The sequence below is a fragment of the Glycine max genome, chromosome 2, assembly GCF_000004515.6.
Source record: "Glycine max cultivar Williams 82 chromosome 2, Glycine_max_v4.0, whole genome shotgun sequence".
Taxonomy (NCBI): domain Eukaryota; kingdom Viridiplantae; phylum Streptophyta; class Magnoliopsida; order Fabales; family Fabaceae; genus Glycine; species Glycine max.
In genome coordinates, this window is record NC_016089.4 from 2317691 (window position 1) to 2337889 (window position 20199).

General features: G+C 32.1%; 2 protein-coding genes across 3 annotated transcripts; one reads left to right on the top strand and one right to left on the bottom strand.

Moving 5' to 3' along the window:
- Positions 1 to 6215: 6215 nt before the first annotated feature.
- On the bottom strand, positions 6216 to 8488 carry MYB138 (MYB transcription factor MYB138). Its single transcript, NM_001250832.2, has 3 exons — positions 8001 to 8488; positions 7693 to 7901; positions 6216 to 7150 (listed from the first exon to the last, which is right to left on the bottom strand). Exons 1-3 carry the CDS (start codon positions 8272 to 8274, stop codon positions 6731 to 6733), a joined length of 903 nt encoding a protein of 300 aa, NP_001237761.2. The 5' UTR covers positions 8275 to 8488; the 3' UTR covers positions 6216 to 6730.
- A 5196-nt stretch (positions 8489 to 13684) lies between these two features.
- Positions 13685 to 19368, top strand: LOC100776666 (protein COFACTOR ASSEMBLY OF COMPLEX C SUBUNIT B CCB4, chloroplastic). 2 transcript variants are annotated; one of them, XM_003519741.5, is made up of 7 exons: positions 13685 to 14342; positions 14504 to 14603; positions 14682 to 14755; positions 15490 to 15674; positions 15803 to 15873; positions 18716 to 18799; positions 19086 to 19368. In XM_003519741.5, exons 1-7 carry the CDS (start codon positions 14038 to 14040, stop codon positions 19167 to 19169), a joined length of 903 nt encoding a protein of 300 aa, XP_003519789.2. In that variant the 5' UTR covers positions 13685 to 14037; the 3' UTR covers positions 19170 to 19368. The 2 variants fall into 2 exon arrangements, with proteins under 2 accessions (XP_003519789.2, XP_040866395.1); XM_041010461.1 differs by lacking the exon at positions 19086 to 19368 and having other exon boundaries at positions 13893 to 14342; positions 18720 to 18794.
- The last annotated feature ends 831 nt before the right edge of the window (positions 19369 to 20199 follow it).

Consider the following 20199-nt stretch of genomic DNA (forward strand, 5'->3'; position numbering starts at 1 on the left):
TTTAATTAAAATAATTAATAAATTAAGAAAATAAAGTATACAAATGAAGATAGTTTGAGATGATTGAAAGAGATATTTTTTTTTACTATAGTTGTAGAGATAGTGTGTGAAATGCATCTTCCAAGAAGAAAAGAGTAAGAATGTTAAAAATATCTAATTAAGAGAATAAGGATTGTGAGTTTCACTCTTCAAGTTAAAAATATTCTAATTTATAGTAAAAGAGGATATTAGAATACATAATTTAGAGTGAGATTCTAATTATCCTCAATATCTCAATTAAACATGCTCAATGTTTTCTCTTTTTTGTCATTTGAATGCGCAACTAGCCAAAAAAAAAAAAATTCTCTCAATTATCTCAAACTATCTTCCTAGGGTGTAGAGTTCCTTCGCCTCAAGCCTCTCAACCTCAACAAAATAAGGCAAATTGTAGATACATTTTGAAGTATTTTTAGTTTTATTTTTCATTTAAAATGAAAATTTCGGTATTTTTTTATACTGGTGTTTAATACAAATCTTAGTAAATTATTACGATAAAACTCTAATTCTAATTAAAGAATAATATCTAATTTTTTTCCCAACCATTAAAAAATGCTATCCCAGATTGGGGGGAAAAATGAGGGAATATGTTCATGCCAATGTTAACCCAAAAAATGAAAATACCCGTGCATCTTAAGAACGACTGTTTGAAATCACGACCAAAACAAACATGGTAGAGATTCTGACACGTACTTTAGCCCAAAAGGAGTGGCTTTATCTGTAGTGGATAGAAAGGTAAAAGAAATGATGTAAACAAGAAGATGAAAGTAGGAAAAAGATAAATACATAGATGGGTAGATAGAATGCACACCCACTACTAGAATTTTGGCCACAAAGTCTTTTATTACGGATTACTAGCTGCACTTGCAATGTGCATTTCGTTCGATCTATGTATGGAATCAAGAGAAGGCCTTTAGACAAAGAAGATGATTAATTTGGGCACGACTTTCATGATCCCTGCAATTAAGGAGGTTCAACTCTTGCAAGATTATTGTCGAGCTTTGGTGGATGATTATTTAAAGTTCTGGTTTAGTATTTTGTAAAAAAAGTTCTTTATTTTAATCTTTTTTATCTTTTTTAATTCATTTTTTGCTGTCAAAATGTTAGATATAGTGATAGTTAAAATAAAATAACTTTTAGCAATCAAAAACCGTTATATATATAATTGACATAAAAGGTACTACATTAAAAAATAAATAAATAACGCAAAAAAAAATCAACTAAAAAAGATAAAGTAATAAACTGAGACTTAGACAAAAATAAAAGATTAAAAGTGTGATTTAACTTTTTTTTCCCATGTTAGAATATAGTTAGTTTGGTCGGGTAGACACCTGTGAAATTATGCAGCAAATGAAGTAGTCTATCCTCAACTCCTTCTATTTCTAATTAAATGTATACATAACTTAGCAAAAACACCTTCTTTTAGTTGATAATATTTTTCTCTCTTTGTTAATGGCTATGCCGAGTTATTATCTTTTAATAAATTAGAAGGAAAAGATATATATTTGAATCCAATGTGTAGTTGCAACGACATGACTAATTAAATGTGTTTATCTTTGGTCACGAAGACTCACTAATTAGCTATTATTTGACTCTTTCTATGTAATCAAGCAGTATAATTTCTGTATTTGTGTTTGGATCTATGTTCATCAGCACTTGATCTATAGGTTAAAACAGAAGCTACTAATAATATATATAGCTTCTGGACGGGTTCTTGGGTGTGTAGGGAAAATTCACTGCGAAAGTTATTATATTTGTCTAATTTACTTATCCGTAATCTAATGGTATATTTTGGGTATGCAAAACCAAAAATATGTGAAGCCACAATGAGAGAATCCACATTAGATAAAAAAAATTTAAAAAAATATATTTTTTTTCTATCACCAGAACTTTTCTCTTATAGTCTGCAACCACCCCTCACTCTTCGACCCATCCCATCGTTGCCATCACAAAACCCTTCGTCGTAACTTGAAAAATAATCAACGTTATCACTGTAGAGAAATCACTCGCTCCCAACATTTTCGGTATCAAAATTGGACCACCTGTGTCGGGTTCATTTTCAAATCTAATGGCACTCAAGTCACAAATAGAACAAAGCGGAGACATCGATTTGAAGCATAGACGCGGATCTAGTTTTTTTTTTTTTTTGTAGATTTGGTTGAAGCGATGAAGGTTCTCCTCTCCTCTTCGTCAGATGCCCGCCTTTTCCCTCATCCTCTTTGACAACTCACAAGCATCTCAGAACAACGTCAGGCAAGAGCCAAACCCTAAGGGGGGGGGGGGAATATTTTCAAAAAACTCCAATGTCCAATAATATCTCGCATGCGGGAAGAATCGATACCAATCCATATGTCACTATGAGGTTCGATCTTTTTCATTGACGGGAATATAAGACGTATAGCAAGAAACAGAAGGAGACACACCTGACCATGAATGGTGCCTACATCACTGGCAACAAAAAAGACAAAGGAAAAATTGGAAGAGGACAAGGATGAATTCTATTTTTTTTTAAAAAAAATTATTCCAATGTAAACATGTCTACCGTAATCTTCACTTATATGAATCGTTGATTATATCTAACGTATCACATTACACAATATTTTTGTTTTGCACCTACCAAAGTCAGTTCTACCTTCGCACCCTAGTCTTTGTGTAGCTTTCCATATATTTCTCCACAATTGACACAATTTCACATGTCTTTAAACACGCTTTATCTATTATAGAAACATCCATCTAAGAGCAATCTCCTTTTGCATCCTTTTTTCAAAAGCTGGCATTAATGATTTTATTCCATATATAAGTTGTCATTTTAGTAGTCTATATTTCTTGTGTACTATCAATATTCTACCTATACTTAACTAATTTCCAAGAAAATACTAGGCATTTTCCGTTTCCTCACCCATTTTTATGTTATATATGGCTAACAAACTAGGACAACTAGACCCTAAGGAGATGCCAATGTTGTTAATTAGAGGCACATATCATCATCAACATGCATGATATATGTGCCAGAGGTTGTGGTTTCACAACGAAACTCCCACCACAAGATGAAAAAAAAACCCATGTGAGAGCAAAGATAACTTATTACCTTGGGCAACAAGACTTTTCAAGAAGAGCCAAGGATATCGATCACAAGTGACACAGAGAGGACCAAAAAGCCACGTAGATTCCTGCCTAATGCAGCCAGAATTCGAGGGTACCAAACTTTGTGAACAGGAAGTAAACGATATCAATGTTAATGTTGGGAACTATACCAACAAAATTCACGGAAAGATTCGGAAAGATATTGATACTACCAAGGGAACTACGAAATATAAAAAGCATGTATATATTTACGTACAATTTTGTTTTTATTTATAGGAATCAAAATTACTAAAAAAAATTATATCAATTCATATATTTTATTTAGTCAATTAAATTAGATCTCCTTAATATTTAATTTGGTTTTCGTTGATAAACGAATTTCATATTGCACGTACCAAAAACATGGTTTATACTATACTAATAATTTAGTGTATAAGGAACAAACTAATAGTATTCAAGAAAAAGACTACGCAGTTTAGACAACATAACTGCTGTTTATATTCGTCAATTAATAAATTCTGGTCATCTAGAATGTAGATATCGATATTTCTGTTATATGGCGGGCAAATTCACAATTAATGGTGGTGAGCCACTAGGTTGGCCAAGCAACCACTAGCTAGTCCAATATATTGAGCAGTGTGTTTTCGTTTTTCTTATATTTTCGTGAGATTTTCAACTTCTTTTGGATCGAAACAATAATTCAAATTTCTTTGAAAAAGTGTAATATACTCTAATCACAAAATAATATACTTTTTTTGCATTTATGATCATATCAAATATAATATTTCATTGACAGATATATTTATTGACTATTGTCATTTGCTAGATTAATTTTCATATTATCAGAAAATAAAATAATTTTTTTAATTATAAAATACGAGAGGTATGAGATTCACATGCGACCTACACATGCAATTTCTTTAGTGTTTCTCTCTTATAATCCTCAATCAAACACATCTTTAATATGAACACGGTGCTCAAGGCAATATGAAGTGTAACATTTTGACTGAATTTTTCTTTTTGTCATATTACGAGAGGTAATATGAAATATAATATGAATATTTTGACTGAATTTCAAATATGAAATACAATATTTTGACTCAAGTCTCTTGCACACTTTGGCATAAGGGACAAAATAAGAAAGGAATATAAGAAGAAAAACAAATAGGAAGGTGAAAAATGTGTATTTAATATTTAAAAAAGAAAAAAAAAATAGAGGATGAAAAGTTAAAAAAAAAATCTCTCTGGTTGTTTAAGTGAGTGAAAAGGAGCGAGAAAATATAAATTTTTACTATAATTTCTTCTGAATAAAAAAGTTCATTTTAGTTTTCATATTTGTTATTTTAAATAAAAAGTTATCAAATTTTTACTAGAAGAGTTATTTATTATTGTACCACCAATTCAACATTATTGCTCTAGTCATGTTAAACTCAAGCATCCATCATTAAAAATTATAAAGCATGTATAGATCGACTAACATATCCTTAAAAATGGTAAATTAAATACATATAAATCACAACAAATTCCATTCACTATTGAGTACCACATTGCTTGTCTCTATATTTTCCTTCCCTCCTTTTCCTTGGTAGCTCCCTTTTTTTCAGATATTCTTATATTGGTGTCATTCATGTCGGTTGAGTTTGGATTTTCATCTCATCACAACTTCTTTAATCAACATGTTGGGCTTTAATAAGCTCCTTTGGATTGAGGATTTATGGTTTCCTATCATTCCAGTGCTAGCTAGTTGAGACAGTGCATCGACTTGAATACTTTTTACTCTGGGATATGATGGAACTTTAACCTACTCGAATGATTTACATATCTTTTGTAATTACTAACTCGAAATATTTCCTAAGGTTGGGTTTTTTAGCTTAGTATTCTCACTTAACTTGTGAAATCATCAATTGAGAATCATTACATTACCGAGTAAAAAAAAGCATTAATAAAAAGATGAAAAAGAAAGTTTACAAAATTAACCTTATTATTATTAATTATTTTTTGTTTTTTAGTTCATACTTTAAATATAAGAGATATAAGTGAAAAAAAATAATTAATGTTATATTTAAAATTTAAAATGATAATCATTTTTTGCCAATTTTTTTACACGACAATTATTATTAAATGAAGAGAATAACAATTTTACAAAATTAATTTTATCATATTAATTTTTTTTATTTATATGTAACTCGTATAATTAATATTATGAGAAATATAAGTAGTGTGTTCATTACATTTGAGTAAAATACTTGTTATTCCATTAATGATTAATCTATTTTCATTACTAAATTTATCATGGGGGCATTTGTTTTACATGTAATTTTTAATCTTGGGAATACTTTTTCTTGGGACAATAACATGAGAATATTATTTTTGGATATTGTTAAAAAAAATATGTTTGTTTAACTATTAAAATTAGTGGAGATTCCTTTTTATAGAATCATTAAAACATATGTTTGATGAAAATTTTTTGGGAAATATATATTATAATTACTAAAATATTTTTATTACAAAAATTCTCGTTACATTCTTTGTCTATTTTCTATGTGTTTGGCGATTACGATAACTAAGAAAAGAGCAAAAATTGTCAATTAAAAAAAAGAGCATTAGAGGGAGAGAGAAAATTATCAAAAATATAGAAATGAAATTTACAATAAATCAAATTACAAAAACATGAATTGGACACGAACAAAATTTGTAGGATTGAAAAAAATTGAAGCATATATCATGAAGGAATAACGAGAGAGTAATAAACTAGTGATTACTAAGAAAACATATGTGAATTTTTACTCGTAGAGAAATTTCTTGTCTCACAAGAATAATTTTTCCTGACTTCATCTATCCGAACTAAATATTTATAGAAGATGAGACAATATTTTTTTAAAAGTAAAATATATAGAGAATTAATTTTTTATGACCTCACAGCATAAGTATGATAACTTTTTCTGATCTTGTATTCTGAATAATAATAAAATAATCCACCAAACAAACGGCCATGAAATTAAAACTGGTATGAAGCATGTTAGGAAAAAAAATAGTTGCTGAACGCACCAAGCCAAACAAAGAAACTAAACTAAAAAAACATGCTCAATGGCATGTGCACAAGAATTCAACGGTGAGCATGAAATATTCCTTTTGTCTAATCTAAGCAATATTTTAATGACCCCAGTGGCATTACACAGACCAATCGCTTATCAAGAGTACCCGGTGCCCTATCATTTCACGGTCACACTCCCCCATACATATAGAAACAAGAATCCCTCAACAGCTAGAGAATATGACAACCCATCTTTTTTAATTCCACTAAACCTGTACACTGAAATCAGCAATTAAATTGCCTAATTACCTACATAACCTAATTACCATACATATCTCTTTATTTATTTTTTTTCTAATCATAATTACCATCATACTCATTTAATTCTAATATCCTCTCCCTCCTACCTATATCATACATCTTTCGTAATAAACAAATCTCCAACACATATCTCTTAGATTTTTTCCCTGTTGGATACATGCCCGATTTTGTAACATTAATTTACATACCCAAATTAACTACTAAGACCATACTTAATAAGTTAATGACACTCATTTGTTCTTTGTTTCCTTCTTTTCAAGCAACGCTGATGATACTATCCCCCCCGCCGCCGAACTTCGCTGCAGACATAGCCTGAAAAGCCGCCGCCGAAGACGATGACGGCGACGAGTGGCCACTATTCGCCGGCGACTGATCCTGAGACCGCGGCGTTGGCGATGGCAGATTCAACGACAACGGCAAAGGCTCAATGAGATTTGTCCGAGAAGCTTTCCCTTTCAAGTTCAAATTAGCCATCTTCGAAGACGGAGGCACCGGTACAATCGGCGTCGGCCTGATCGGCTTGGTCAGTCTCTCACCACTCACCGGCAACACCACCGGAGATAGACTCATCGGAAAACCCGCGCCGGGAAAAGGCGGATATGCGGCGGGGATAGGCGCCGCCATCGTTTCTTGCGGAACTTGTTCTTCTTCCATTATAGTAGAAGATTCCATCACCTGAAATTCCAAAATAAAAGTCAATTAAAATTAGATCTATTAACAACAATCTAAAATCATATTGATATTATTATTTGCACTATAAAATAAATGTTAAATCACTCAGTTAATTTCTAAATTATTTGAAAAAAAATTAAATACATCTGTAAATTAAATTTTTGTAATTATAAATTAAAAGGTATGTTTCCGAAATTAATTTATGGCAATTTTAAAAGTTATGATAATTTAAAAATTTATCGAGACTCAATTGAAAAATAGTTACATATTCAAGAATTCAATTATTATTATTTTTAATTTAGAAAATTTCTTACAAATTCCTAAATAATTTGAAAAACAATTAACTAATTTAGCTTAAAATAAATTAGTAAATGAGTAAATAAAATCTAATGACAAAAAAAATTGATATTCATTTTAGAGCCACAACATTTTTAACAACTTATTTTTTTAAAAAAGTATCTATAAATTATTTTCTCATTAGTTTTTAGTTTTTATTTCCCCTTTTTTTAGTGAGAGGAGAAGAAAATGAAATTAATTAAAAGTACCGTATCCGTGGTGATGTCGAAGAGGCTAGATCTCCGGCGACGGCGGTTCTGGTTGTGGCGGCGGAGGAAGTACTTCTGAGCGTGACTAGCGACCTGAGTAGGCGTGCGAGTTTTCACGAAGTTTCGAGAAATTCCTCTCCAATCTCCTTTTCCGACTTTGTGTAACCCTAACAGGAACAACCTATGCTCTTCCTCCGTCCAAGGAACACCTTCGATCAACAATCCAAAAACTCCATCGCAATTAATCATCCCTCAAACCAAACAGCACTTAATGGAAAGTGATTGTTAATTTCTTAAGAACTACTTACCTCGCTTGCGCTCGCGCGTGCGGCCGGAGGCATGAACAACGTCGTCGGAGGCGTAGCCGGCGTCGGCGGCGTTGGATTCCGCGTCGTACTGTGAGAGGTTGTTCATGCTGGCGCTCTTCCGGAAGGAGGAGTTAGCTTCGGTCATAACTCTTACGCCGAACAGCATGATGCCGTTCTCCCTGGGAGACCCGCCGCAGGAAGCGGCGGCGCCACCGTCGGTGCATGTCCGCGAGTTGTGGCCGTTGTTGCCGCACAGTGAGCACGTGCGAGACATCTTATCTTAACAGCCCATGCAGGGAAAAATAAAACGAAAAAAATTATATCTATGTCTTAATATATGTGTAAGATTAATAGATATGATATGATGAGAAATTAAGAGAAAAAGAGGGTTGGGAGGGGTGTTGTGCTGAGTTTTTCTTTCTGATGGAGAGAAAGAGAAAGAGACATGGGGAGGTTTGGGTGATATATAGAGGGGTGTTTGTTTTGTGGTGGGCGCTGCCGTACAATATAATGAACTTACTAGGGTTAATGCTTTTTTTTCTCATAGATTAATTTTATTTTTGAGAAATCTAAATGATTTTTCATTCATAAATCTCAAATTAAAAACTTTGATTCAAATAATTAAATTTATTAAGACCATCATCTTATTTATTAATACTACTCGATATACCGTGGGAAAGGAAAGATTGGGTGTTTCGCACTTGTAATTATGGAGTTGTCGACGAAGTATTGGTGGTGGTGTTTCGTTTGGGGGACAGTATCCATCAATCAGAACCGTCCAATACTGGGCCATGTAACGTACTAATGGTTTGGTGTGTTGCCTCGGTAAGCACGAGACTAAACGTGTGTTCTACGTTCGCTTAGAATTTAATGTCCGATAATAATTATGGACACGGTTCAAATCTGGGAAGGAAAATGATCGATAAATACACCGAGAGAAAAACAAAATAAAAGACGTAATGAATAAAGTGATGTAATAAAAAAAATCAAGTAAAGGAAAAATAAAAATATTACAGTATTATTAAAAAAATGATGATGTATAAACACGTTGTAATCATAGACATGCAGAAAAAGAGAATTGTAAATATGTGACATCTGATAGTAAGAAGGGAAAAAAAGTGACGACCGAGTATATATACTATGAATGTTTATTGGTCATTAGTCTACTATTGATTTTAAAAAATATAATACTTACCCATTGAAAAATTATAATGTATTCAATGATTTAAAATTTAAATTTAAATTTGGTAAAAAAAATTAAATGTAATCTGATAAATATTAATATTAATTATTAATTAAAATATATAGCGTTTTACTTTTCCATTTCATGTTAATATTATTTACTAATATCATCTCCTTTGCACGTTTTTTTAATAAAACAAGGAAGTAACAATTATTTTTTTTCCTAGTATTGTCATGTATTAATAATGCAACTAATTACTTAATGAGTTACTAACTACATTCTAACTCCTATAATAAATAATTGGTTTAATTATCCATTTCATCTTTATAGTTTTTAAACTTATTCATTTTAGTTTTTATAATTAATAATTAGATTTTTTAGTTCATAACGTTTAATAAATAGATTTTGTAGTCTGATATTTATATTTTAATTCCTAAAAAATCCTTATTATTATTTTTTTAACTCTATTAGTTAAAGAATTTTAACAAAAATTTAAAAATTATATAAACTAAATGGATAATTAAACTTAAATAATTTCTATTTAAATAATTATTTTATCATAATAAGTTTTTAGAAATATAACATTTTTTGTGAGTTAGAAATATAAACATTATGTTAAATAGAGTATTTTTTTTTTTATTAAAGAAGTACGACTAACACGTAAAGTTGTACAGAATGCCTCGATCTAAATTTTATCCACTTTTTAATATATTCTCTAAGTTGCTTTTACTATCTTTCTATAACGAGACATTACATAGATATAATATTCGTTCTACAAATTTTATTATCGATTAAAACTTATTAAAAAACTATAAAATTATAAGAAATTGGGTAAATAAGTAGTGAGATGCTTAAAAATTTGTAATTTTTAATAACTTTAATTAATAATAAAATATATATGAAAAAAAACGTGTTAAAAAATACACGACTATAGGAAATGTCCACATATCCTTACTGTTAAAGTTAAAGTATAGCATAAAGGCTCTTCCAACGAACGATTTCCTTGGTAGGTGTAGGTAGATTGTAGGCGGGGATCAATCGACCATGAGGCATGTGCAAGTGATCACAAGCTATGATTGACTTCATCAGAAACTATGGGAAACCTAACAATCAATCATAAAGTCTAAACTCACAACATTAAGAAACTTAAATATCTCTCGTCCACTGATCCTTGACGTTGAAAGTTGCTATAGTGATATAATTGGTGGGAAAATGTCAGCGTGTTAATGGAAAAATATAATATAGCTTTTTCTAAAAGCAATGACTTGAATATATTTAATGAGCAATGCAAACAAACAATATAGTATACTTTATCATCAACCACACTTAAATTAATTAATATAAAATTATTTCAGTTTAAAGAGAACGTTTTATCATTTAGAATGATTCTTTTTGGTTCAGACAAGATTGTGTTAAAAATAAAAATATATATGTGATCTAGACACCAAATATGTATTATAAAGAAAAAGGGGGGGATGGTGGAGAATCAGGGTGCTTCTGAACCGTGAATTGGGCATATTCGGTGTTGCTTTGATAAAGATTTGGTTGTCTCGTGCGTTTATAAATATGAAGCATTTTTGCCTTTGGTTTAATCATCCAAAGTTGTGGGTGTGGTCGTATGGTTGGATAGGATAAGCAAACATGGACCCCACTCTTTCTATGTGGCTGTGGTGGTGACTCGTTGGTAATGGTGGGTGTGTGGTTGGCACCTTTTTCGAGAGCTTTCAAGTACTAAATTCAACTTTGATAAGGGATCAATGGACTTGAAAGTTGAGTGGTAGTAGTATGATTGTGTGTTTCACCCCAAAAAGTCAAATAAAGTCGTCCAAAATAAACATGTTAAAAATGAATTATTCAAAGCTAAATAGTTTAATTACTGTTTTATTAAAGTTTCAAATAAATGCAAGCAAGTTCTTTACAACAAGTAATGTTCGATTTGGTTCACATATCATATATGCAAGTTCTTTATATATATACATGTGTAGTTCACTAGGAGGATCCACAATTTCATGTAAAGCGAATACCACCTAGCTTGATTGTCACTCAAATTTGGTAGTATCTATTTTTGTTTTTTAGAATGCATTTTTAATTGACACAAATAATAATAACTTTGTCCCTTAATTAAATGATTCAAGATTCTATCATCTTTTTTTGTGTTAAATAATTTAAAGTAGTTGAAGACTTTTACCAACAAAAACAAATACCGATAGAAGACTGACACTCAAGTTGCTTACTTCTGGTTTTATACATAAGAACTTTTTATCAACAAGAAAAAACTTTTTATTACTCCACTGTAAATCTGTAATTAAGAAATGTTATTAATTTGTATATTTATTTTTTTTAAAATAACTTAATACTGTTTAGTCTATCAAATTCAGGGTTGGTCTTTTTTAGTCTTCTAAATTAAAATTTATATTTTTTAGTCTCATTTTTAAGGTTTGAACTATGAATGCTTATTTTGTGACTATTTTTTACTGCAAGAGAAACTAAAAAAAGCATTTTATAAATTTAAAAAACTAAAAAAAAAAATATAAATTTCAATTTAAGGAACTAGAAAAAACCAAACCCCTGAATTTGAAAAACTAAACACATTTAAGCACAAAAAATTATTAAGGCTTGTTTTTTTATTTTTCTTTCTATTTAATTAATTATTTTATCTCCGCTGATAACCTTTTTTTTATTTAATTTTTAAAATTAACATTCTAATTCTTAAAAATTGATCTCCCACAATAAGCGCAGAAGTTCATTTAAACGAAGAAGAAAAAGAAGAAGATGGTTAGAAACATTTCATGCTTGAGACATGCTTATATACACAAATCTAGGCGAAAAAATTAATTAGATGGTTAGAATCACATAACTTATATGACTCATGTGAGGGGTCATACGTCCCACATATGCTTGTTTTCAGTAATGATGACTCAGAGTTATTAATCTAATCAAACTAAGTATCTTCGAAGCATCTTAGTTCGGATGAATTCCCAAGATACTACTCATTTAAAAATATCCCTTAATCAAAACCTTTTCATCTAACAATGTAAAAGCTAATTGTGTAAATATATGAGCTACTTTTTTAGTGCACTACGGTGAACTAAAAAAAGAGTCTTGGCAATCAACTTCAAAAGATATGCGTCTCAAACACAAGCTTTCCTCTAACTCCCAACCCCACCAATGTGCTAAACATAGACTAAAGTATTTTTCCATGTACTTCTTTTCTCTCCATTCTATTCCCCCTTTACTAAATATAGGTACAGGTAGTTTTTCAATGATAATTTATTTGAAACAATGTGATCACTTCATATGTAGACACATTTTTTAGTGAAAAATTGAACTTTAGTTTATCATATTTTGGAAAACTAATTATTTCTACTAGATCAATTAAAGATTCTCAGATAGTCTAAAATTATTATGATATTCTTATAATTTATACATAACACGTGATTGAGTGTTACGAATCCTTTATTATAAATTAAAAACTTAAATATTACTGTATTACACAGATATTAGGGGACACTATAGACATGTGGTGGTAACAAGTAGAGATTAAAAAGAAATTGAACAGTGCACAAATATAATTGTACTATGTTGTTAAACTGCTTTGGCACCACCGCACAAACCTGTGGCCGCCAATGTTTATGGTCCATAATGGTGGCTATCAACGTTATCAAAAAGTTCCCTTCGCTTTCATTATTATTATTTTATTTATTGTGACATAAAAAACAGAAAGCTAACGAAGACCTGCAAAAAACTGACCAATAGAATCAGTAGGAGTTTCACTCATTCTCAATTTGATATGTCATTTAAAATATTTTATAGAATTAAATTAAATTTATAATATATTTAAATAATACAAAATCAAAAATATATCAGTTTAATTATTTGAATAGAGTACGGACGTGAAAATCAAAATTTGGAAATAAAACTGCTTAAAACTTATGGCATATGAACATCAGAGATCAATTTGATGCATGTGAGGGTAAAAATATAGAGTGAAAAAACATGTATAAACTTTATTTGAAAATTTGTATTGAAAAATGATAGATGAAAGTTTTGCATCTACCTCACAAAAATGAATATTTTACACGAAATCATATTAATATCGACAAATATTTATTAATTTGATATTCATATATAAATTAAAAAGAATGAATAATCAATGAGTTTAATTGGTATTTTTTTCCTCAAGAAACTCTCTGAATATATATGTCAAATTGCTTTAGACGCACTTTAACCTTTTATATTCTTTTCAACAATCTCATTACCCCATTCCAATGTTAGTCTGATGCATGTCGTAAGTGCTGCAGTCTAAAATAAGTAAAATGCCATTTGAGTAAGCACTTTAAGAAAACAATTACAGAAAAAATAAAATAAAAGCATTTGAATTAGTGCAAAACATGAGTTGAACTTAGTTAGTTTTTGGGTGTTCTTTGCTTCCTTTTTTTCTCTCTCTCTATTTTTTAGATGCTTATATATCGGGTGTTATTTTACTCAATATTTTCATCACAGCAATGGATTTGAATGGGTTTGAAAAAAGTCAAAAAACCTTTATTCATTTGACCTAAATCAATCCAACTCACACATACCGAATGAGATTGTATTGAATTTTAATTTATATCACTTGAGAAAATTAGAAATAAAAATAAAAATTGTTACATGTGATAAGTCACAAACGAAATAAAAAATTTAAAAATAAATATACTAACACGACATTGAAGGAAGGGGCTAACGTTTTAATTTGTGGGCTGAGCCTGGTTTTTCTGGGTACAAGGCCAGAACCCAACTTGTAGAAATTCAAGCCACCACTCATGATTTTTACATGAGAGGGCTATCTGAAAATCGCATTGATAAGAAAGTTTAATGATGGAAGCGGGAACTGCTCTCAGTCTCCGACTCCACACTCGCATTCCCATTCCCATCAACACTGCCAATTCAAATACCTTATTATTCCAACCTCGCTTCACTCTTTCATCTCATTCTCCTTCTTCCTTTTCCGCTTACAGTTACAGAGGCCCCACACCAAAACGCCCCTTCCTCGCCGACTGGGTCTCCCAAAACGACGACGTCGTTCGCACCCTCCCAATCTACGTCGGCTCTGCCTCCCTCTTCGCCATCCTCCTAAACCGCTCCCTGTCCGGCATCGCCCCCGTCGTCGACGCCGGCAGGCACGTCCCCAGTCTCTCTCTCTCTCTCTCTCTCGCTCTTTGCTTAGCTCAATTGATTCAGAAAATGCACGAAATAGAATTCCTAAATTGTGGCTTATTATTAGGCCTTGTTTGGTTGTGGTGACTGGTGAGTGATTGGCATTGTTGTGCTGTTTTTGCAGTTCGCAGTCCCGAGCTGACCTCTTGACTTTGGGATTGGCCGTTACCAATATTTTGGCAGGCCTCGTTTGGCTTTCAGTAAAACCTAAATCTATTACTGTGGTGAGCCTCATTCTCCTCGCTGCATCGCTATTTTTTCATTCTAAATGTGTTTTTAATAGGCTTGTGTTTTTGGTCCAGGTAAATCCTCGAGGAGTTGAATGCAAGAGTTTGTGCGCTACACTCCCTGAAGTTGCACGTAATGAGTTGCTTTGGTAGGTGCATTTTGATTTTTTAGTGACTAACTTAATTAGATGCATTGTTTGGATGAGCCTTGACAAAATTGATTTTGCAAAATTGATTTTGAAGTGATGTGAATTATATTTGGATGTTTTTATTATAAAATCAAGTTAGAAGTAAAACTCAAAAATTTTGACCCAATGCAATTCTGGACCCAAAATCAATTCCAAAATATTTTCCAACGTGAAATCAACCAGGTCAAAATTTATCTAAAATCAATTATGAAATCAAAATCAATTCTCCAATGTGAAACCAAGCATGCATGTAATATAAGTTTGATTGTGAAGCTTATTAAGATATTTCCTGAAGTCAGCGATTTAATGCATCCATGTATTCTTTGATTCAAGACCATTAGATATAGATTAGATGGTTCAAATATCAAATATGTATTTTAAGTATGATATATTGAGGTAAAATATTAGTTATTCGATTTTCATCCAACAGTTCCGATTGGTTGACTGCATGAATGTGTGAAATCCAATTGTTATCAAATTATCTAATATGTGTTGTTTGAAATTGAAGAATGAATACTTTGTGGCTGACGTTTGATCATGGTGCTGTTAATAAAATTGATGTGAATAAAATGTGACATCTTATTTTACATAATGGAGGAAAATTCAAGTTCTGTGATCAGTGAGATTGGAAGGTACTGCATTAATTAGGTTTTACCTCCTGTTCATTGACAGTATATTTGATAATCTGTTCTCAGGGTGTGGGAATCTCTATCAGATGCCACTTGTTGTCGTTCACTTGTTGTTGTTTATGAGAGCAGTTGTGTACTCCAAATTGGTTTTGCAGCAGAATCTTCTCCTGGGGATGGTGACGCTGTAAGTGTGGATGCCAATAAATTGATGCAAGGATCAGTATACCAGGGGGTTATGAAATCTGGTGCTCGTAAGTTTTGAACCATATATATCAGCCATGTGTCATCTACACAACTGCTGCTACTTCAATACAGTACTTTTCATGAAGATGTGCTGTGGTATTAATTGAAATGTCTTGAATGTTTTTCACATGTTCAGAGAGTTACTTGGCTAATCTATCTCTTTATCCTGGGAAATCTGAGCTGCCATTTCTACCTTCAAATACACAGGTATTGTGCTTCCATGTTAAACTTGTCCATTTAGCTATTGAGACACGTCTATGATATTCATTATTACTGTGTTCTAACTAATTGTCTTGGTCTGTATTTCAAAACCAGTCTTAACTCTTAAGCACAAACTTTTGTACAGGAAGAGTGAAACACAGATTGTGGTGTGGGTGTATAATGGGGCCAAGTGAGTCTATGAATCTAGCTGCATATCTAGTTATCCTGGGAATTGGTTACTTGAATGACTTAGCTCTTAACAGTTTTTGGCAACTGGTGTACTTAAATTTTTGGAATGAAATTTCTGAAAAGAAGCTGCGTAATTTTGATGTGAATATGGTATTTATGATTTCAACATATAACACAATTGGCAAAATTAGTACTTTAGTCCTTTAATTTTATTCTTTTCTTCAGTTTGATAATCCTTTAACTTTTATTTGTCTTACCTCAGTCATCTAGTTTTAATGTGTCCAACAAATTGATCCTTTCCATTAGTTTCATTTAACTCTGTTAATGACAGTGTTGTCTTCATATCTTGATGCTATTTCATTTTAGTCCTCTAACTTTTAGAAGTCCAACAAGTGGGTTATTTCATTGGGGTTTTTTTTCCTTTTCTATTTGCAAGAATTTCAATCTTCTGCAGCAATGTGTTGAAAATAATGGTGTTCCAATCTTTGGAGTGAACCAAAGGCATTGCTCTACTTTATTTCTGTACCCTCCCAGTTTTTAGCCGAGCCATGTGTGGGTTGTGTTCTTCTTAAAAGGTTTTGTAAGCCTCACTTGCCTCTTTGACTCGAGGCTAAAGTGCCATCCCAGTTTTAGGCCAAGACATATACATCTTAGAGCTGTGATCTTAAACTGACCGATCACCAGATGATAGATCTATTTTTTAATGTCTTACTCTAGCCGTTATCTAAAGATTTGGCATTGAATAAGATAAGATCAACAATAACAGAATATCCCCCTAATTCAAATAACTCCCAAACTAACCTGAGTTTAAAATGTCCCTCAGATAGGAAAAGAGGAAAAATACAATTTTGAATGGACTGCTCATAGGTGACCTTTAGGGCTTTAGGCCGTTTTCTGAAGGTTTTCTATACTGGAACAATTTCCAAAAAATTAATTGACATATTTCGGCTTTATTTCTGAATTTGTTATTTGTTTCTTATTATTATGTCCACATAATGCAGTAGAATACAAAGTGCTAAGGATTCTTATGTTCACGTGAATTTGATATTTTATTGATTTATCAATTGCTATTTTATCATTTTGGTCCAACCTACTGGTTCCAAAAACGGAAGCCAGAATATGAGGAGGCCAGCAAATTTGTCGTACTACATTACTACCCATTACTAGGGGTACTGAACGTATGGATTTGTTAGAGGAAAAGCTTGAAGGATTGGAGGCCAGAATTGAGGCTGGAATTGGGGATAGAAATAGAATGGAAGAAAAGATGACAAGAGTGGAAATGAGGAAGATGTTGATAGAACACATGAAGGAAGAATTTGGAATTTCCAGTCATGGCGAGCAAAGATTTAACAAGAAATGAGTCTGGTTCAGATCATCAATACAGTATGGATGAATACTGCATGGCAATCAAGAAGGTGGAACTGGCTTCCTTTTAATGGAGAAAACTGTAAACCCTGTAGGTTACTAGGATGATTACAAAAGCAGAGACATATTTTGAAGTGCTGAATATTTCGCAGAAAGTGAAGATCAAATCTGCTAAAAGTATAGCAATCAACCATCCATTGGTTCACTGAAGATGATCTCACTTGCAGACAATTTGCAATCCTTGTCAGGAATTATCAGAATTGAAGCAATTGGAAACATTACAGGAATGTATTGAAGTCTTAGAATTCCTATCTTCACAAGTTTAAAGTTTGTCGGAGGAGCAGTATTTAGGCTATTTCTAACTTACATGAAAGTAATATAGAGGAAAAACAAAGGATTATGCTTTATAGGTATTGAGAAAAAGTCCATCCTTTGCACCAATGTGCAAAGGAACAATTAAGATTGGTGATTTTGTCTGATGATGAAGCACTACATGATTCGGCTGAAATAATTGCTGTTGAAATGGATGGAGATAATAAGGAAGAAGATTTTCCCTACTATCCCCAAGGCTGATTTTTCAGCAACTGTTGTTAATGGGAACTGATGATAACTGTCATGAGCAGTCATGTATTATTGGATACATGTGTGATTAACACTCATGTTGGCAGCTATGGGTAGAAGTTAGGAGCAATAATGTATTAGAATTAGAATATAGAAAATAACTCATCTTGCACTAACTGTTCTTTATTAGAATTAGAAACAACCTCGATAAGTTATTCATAGAAACTGGTGGCAGTTATGTATAAGGATACATTTGATAGTAAGATGTGTAATTAGGGAGAGGGTATTGTCATATGCAGTTTATGGTCAAAGAATACTCTGAGACTTTTGTCTCTGGAACAGCAAGTGTGCTGCTATATTTTGTCATTTTTATGTTCAGCATTATATTTGATTGGGTTATCAATTGGTGTTCTGTTGGTATATTTTTTGGCAACCCAAATTCTTTGACTGACATGCATGTGAAAGATCATATATTAATGTTCAAACATGCAAGGGTAATCATGATGCCATTTATCCCCTTTCCTCAAACCTGGATAAAATACTCTATTTCTTGTGATTTATGACTGTTTTTCCTGTTTAAATAGTCTTTTGCCCGTCCCTATTTTTTCATAGGGAAGGGGGAAAATTCTCTTGGGGCAGCACCACTGACCTCCTCTGTTGTCAATGACTTTTTGATAATTTCATAAATATCTACTATTTAATAACAAAACATGCAATTATTATTTTTTGCTAGGCAGTAATTTTACAACCACTTGGAGATAAAGGGATTGCAATTATTGGTGGTGACACGATACGAGGTTTCACTGGTTCTGATCAGGTACATTTTAACCTGCCTTTTTTTTCCCATAATGTTATATCTGAATTTGTCGAAATCTTTGGATCCTACGGCATGCGAAAATTAGGTTAGTATCCGTTGTTTTCTGAAGCATCACTTCAACCCTATTTCATGGACCCAAAGAAAAAAAAAAGATGTCTAATTCAGTTCAGACATAACACTAGACAGTAGTACAAGTACATTTTTAGGTCCTGCAAATTGTTTCCCATTTTTGAACTCAGTGAGATGCACATGTGGGTTGGTGGCATAAATCTTCAAATGATTATAGGTGTGGATTACTTATATTGGAGCGAAGCTGGATTCTAGCCTTGCAAAATATCTGAAACATCACCCTCTGACTTCACAAGATTAAAAGATTCAAAGATTTGCGAGGTAGCCTCTCATGCTTGTTTCTACTCCATTTTAATGGAAATAAATCCTCGAACTTTCAGCCGAGTTCTTTAGGATAAGAGGCTAAATATTCGATCACATGTACTAGTATATGTTATCCATATTTTAAGGCAATGCTCAAATTGATTATTAGATTAATTCAAAGTTAGTAACTTACTGTATACATCAGCGCATTTTGTTAACTACTTCTAGCGGTTGACTTTTACGTTTCTCGTTCTGAAATTTTTCATTTGTACCCCACCGCCCCTCGAGAGAAAAAAAATATTCCGATTCATAATATTACTTAGGATCAGGACAAACATACAAGGCCAGCAGAGGTCACGCAATCTCCTAAGCCCTTTCTGCAGAGACATCTAATTAATTATGTTGTGGCCTTCCCACAATTTACGACAAGTGGCTTCTCATATACTGTTAGCTGTTTTTCTATTCGTAGCTTGCAGTCTTAGAGAATAAAAAATTTGATGTTGCTGAAACTTCTGTTGATACAAGTTTGACTGGTTAAGACTTACGGCTAGTAAAATAGAGGGCACAAATTACTGCAATGAAACTCGTTCTACATTTATAGGGCCCCCAAATTAAAGCAAACCAAATCCCACATTTTAGAGAAAAGTGAAATTTATAAAGAGGGCGCCAAGGGAGCAACATCAAATCCAATGCACTGAGTCCTACTGGTTCAAACCTGTGAATAAAGAAATTCGAACACATTGCTGCTGCAAATTTACATCTGTATGAGTCTGTTTCATATCTATAAATTCATTTAAAAAAATGAGAAAAACAAAATTTCTGTAACAGAAACCCCCCACCCAAACCCACGCCCCGATGATTATTTGCACCTATCATGACCCATGAAAGATCAATTTGTGATAATTATAAATAGGCTGAGAATATTAAAAAATTGATGGATATTTGTAAAATCGAGTTCTTAATGAAATCGTTAAAATGAGGTTCATTCTGAAATTAACATTAATAAAATGAAAAAATGAAACATATGC

What these genes read in the sequence shown, in the direction of transcription:
- LOC100776666 (XM_003519741.5), top strand. Translation starts at nt 14,038, where the DNA reads ATGATGGAAGCGGGAACTGCTCTCAGTCTCCGACTCCACACTCGCATT. An exon ending in CCCGTCGTCGACGCCGGCAG is followed by an intron (nt 14,343 to 14,503) that starts GCACGTCCCCAG and finishes CTGTTTTTGCAG; the next exon opens with TTCGCAGTCCCGAGCTGACC. An exon ending in AACCTAAATCTATTACTGTG is followed by an intron (nt 14,604 to 14,681) that starts GTGAGCCTCATT and finishes TTTTTGGTCCAG; the next exon opens with GTAAATCCTCGAGGAGTTGA.
- MYB138 (NM_001250832.2), bottom strand. Translation starts at nt 8,274, where the DNA reads ATGTCTCGCACGTGCTCACTGTGCGGCAACAACGGCCACAACTCGCGG. An exon ending in CACGCGCGAGCGCAAGCGAG is followed by an intron (nt 7,902 to 8,000) that starts GTAAGTAGTTCT and finishes TGTTGATCGAAG; the next exon opens with GTGTTCCTTGGACGGAGGAA. An exon ending in TCGACATCACCACGGATACG is followed by an intron (nt 7,151 to 7,692) that starts GTACTTTTAATT and finishes TTGGAATTTCAG; the next exon opens with GTGATGGAATCTTCTACTAT.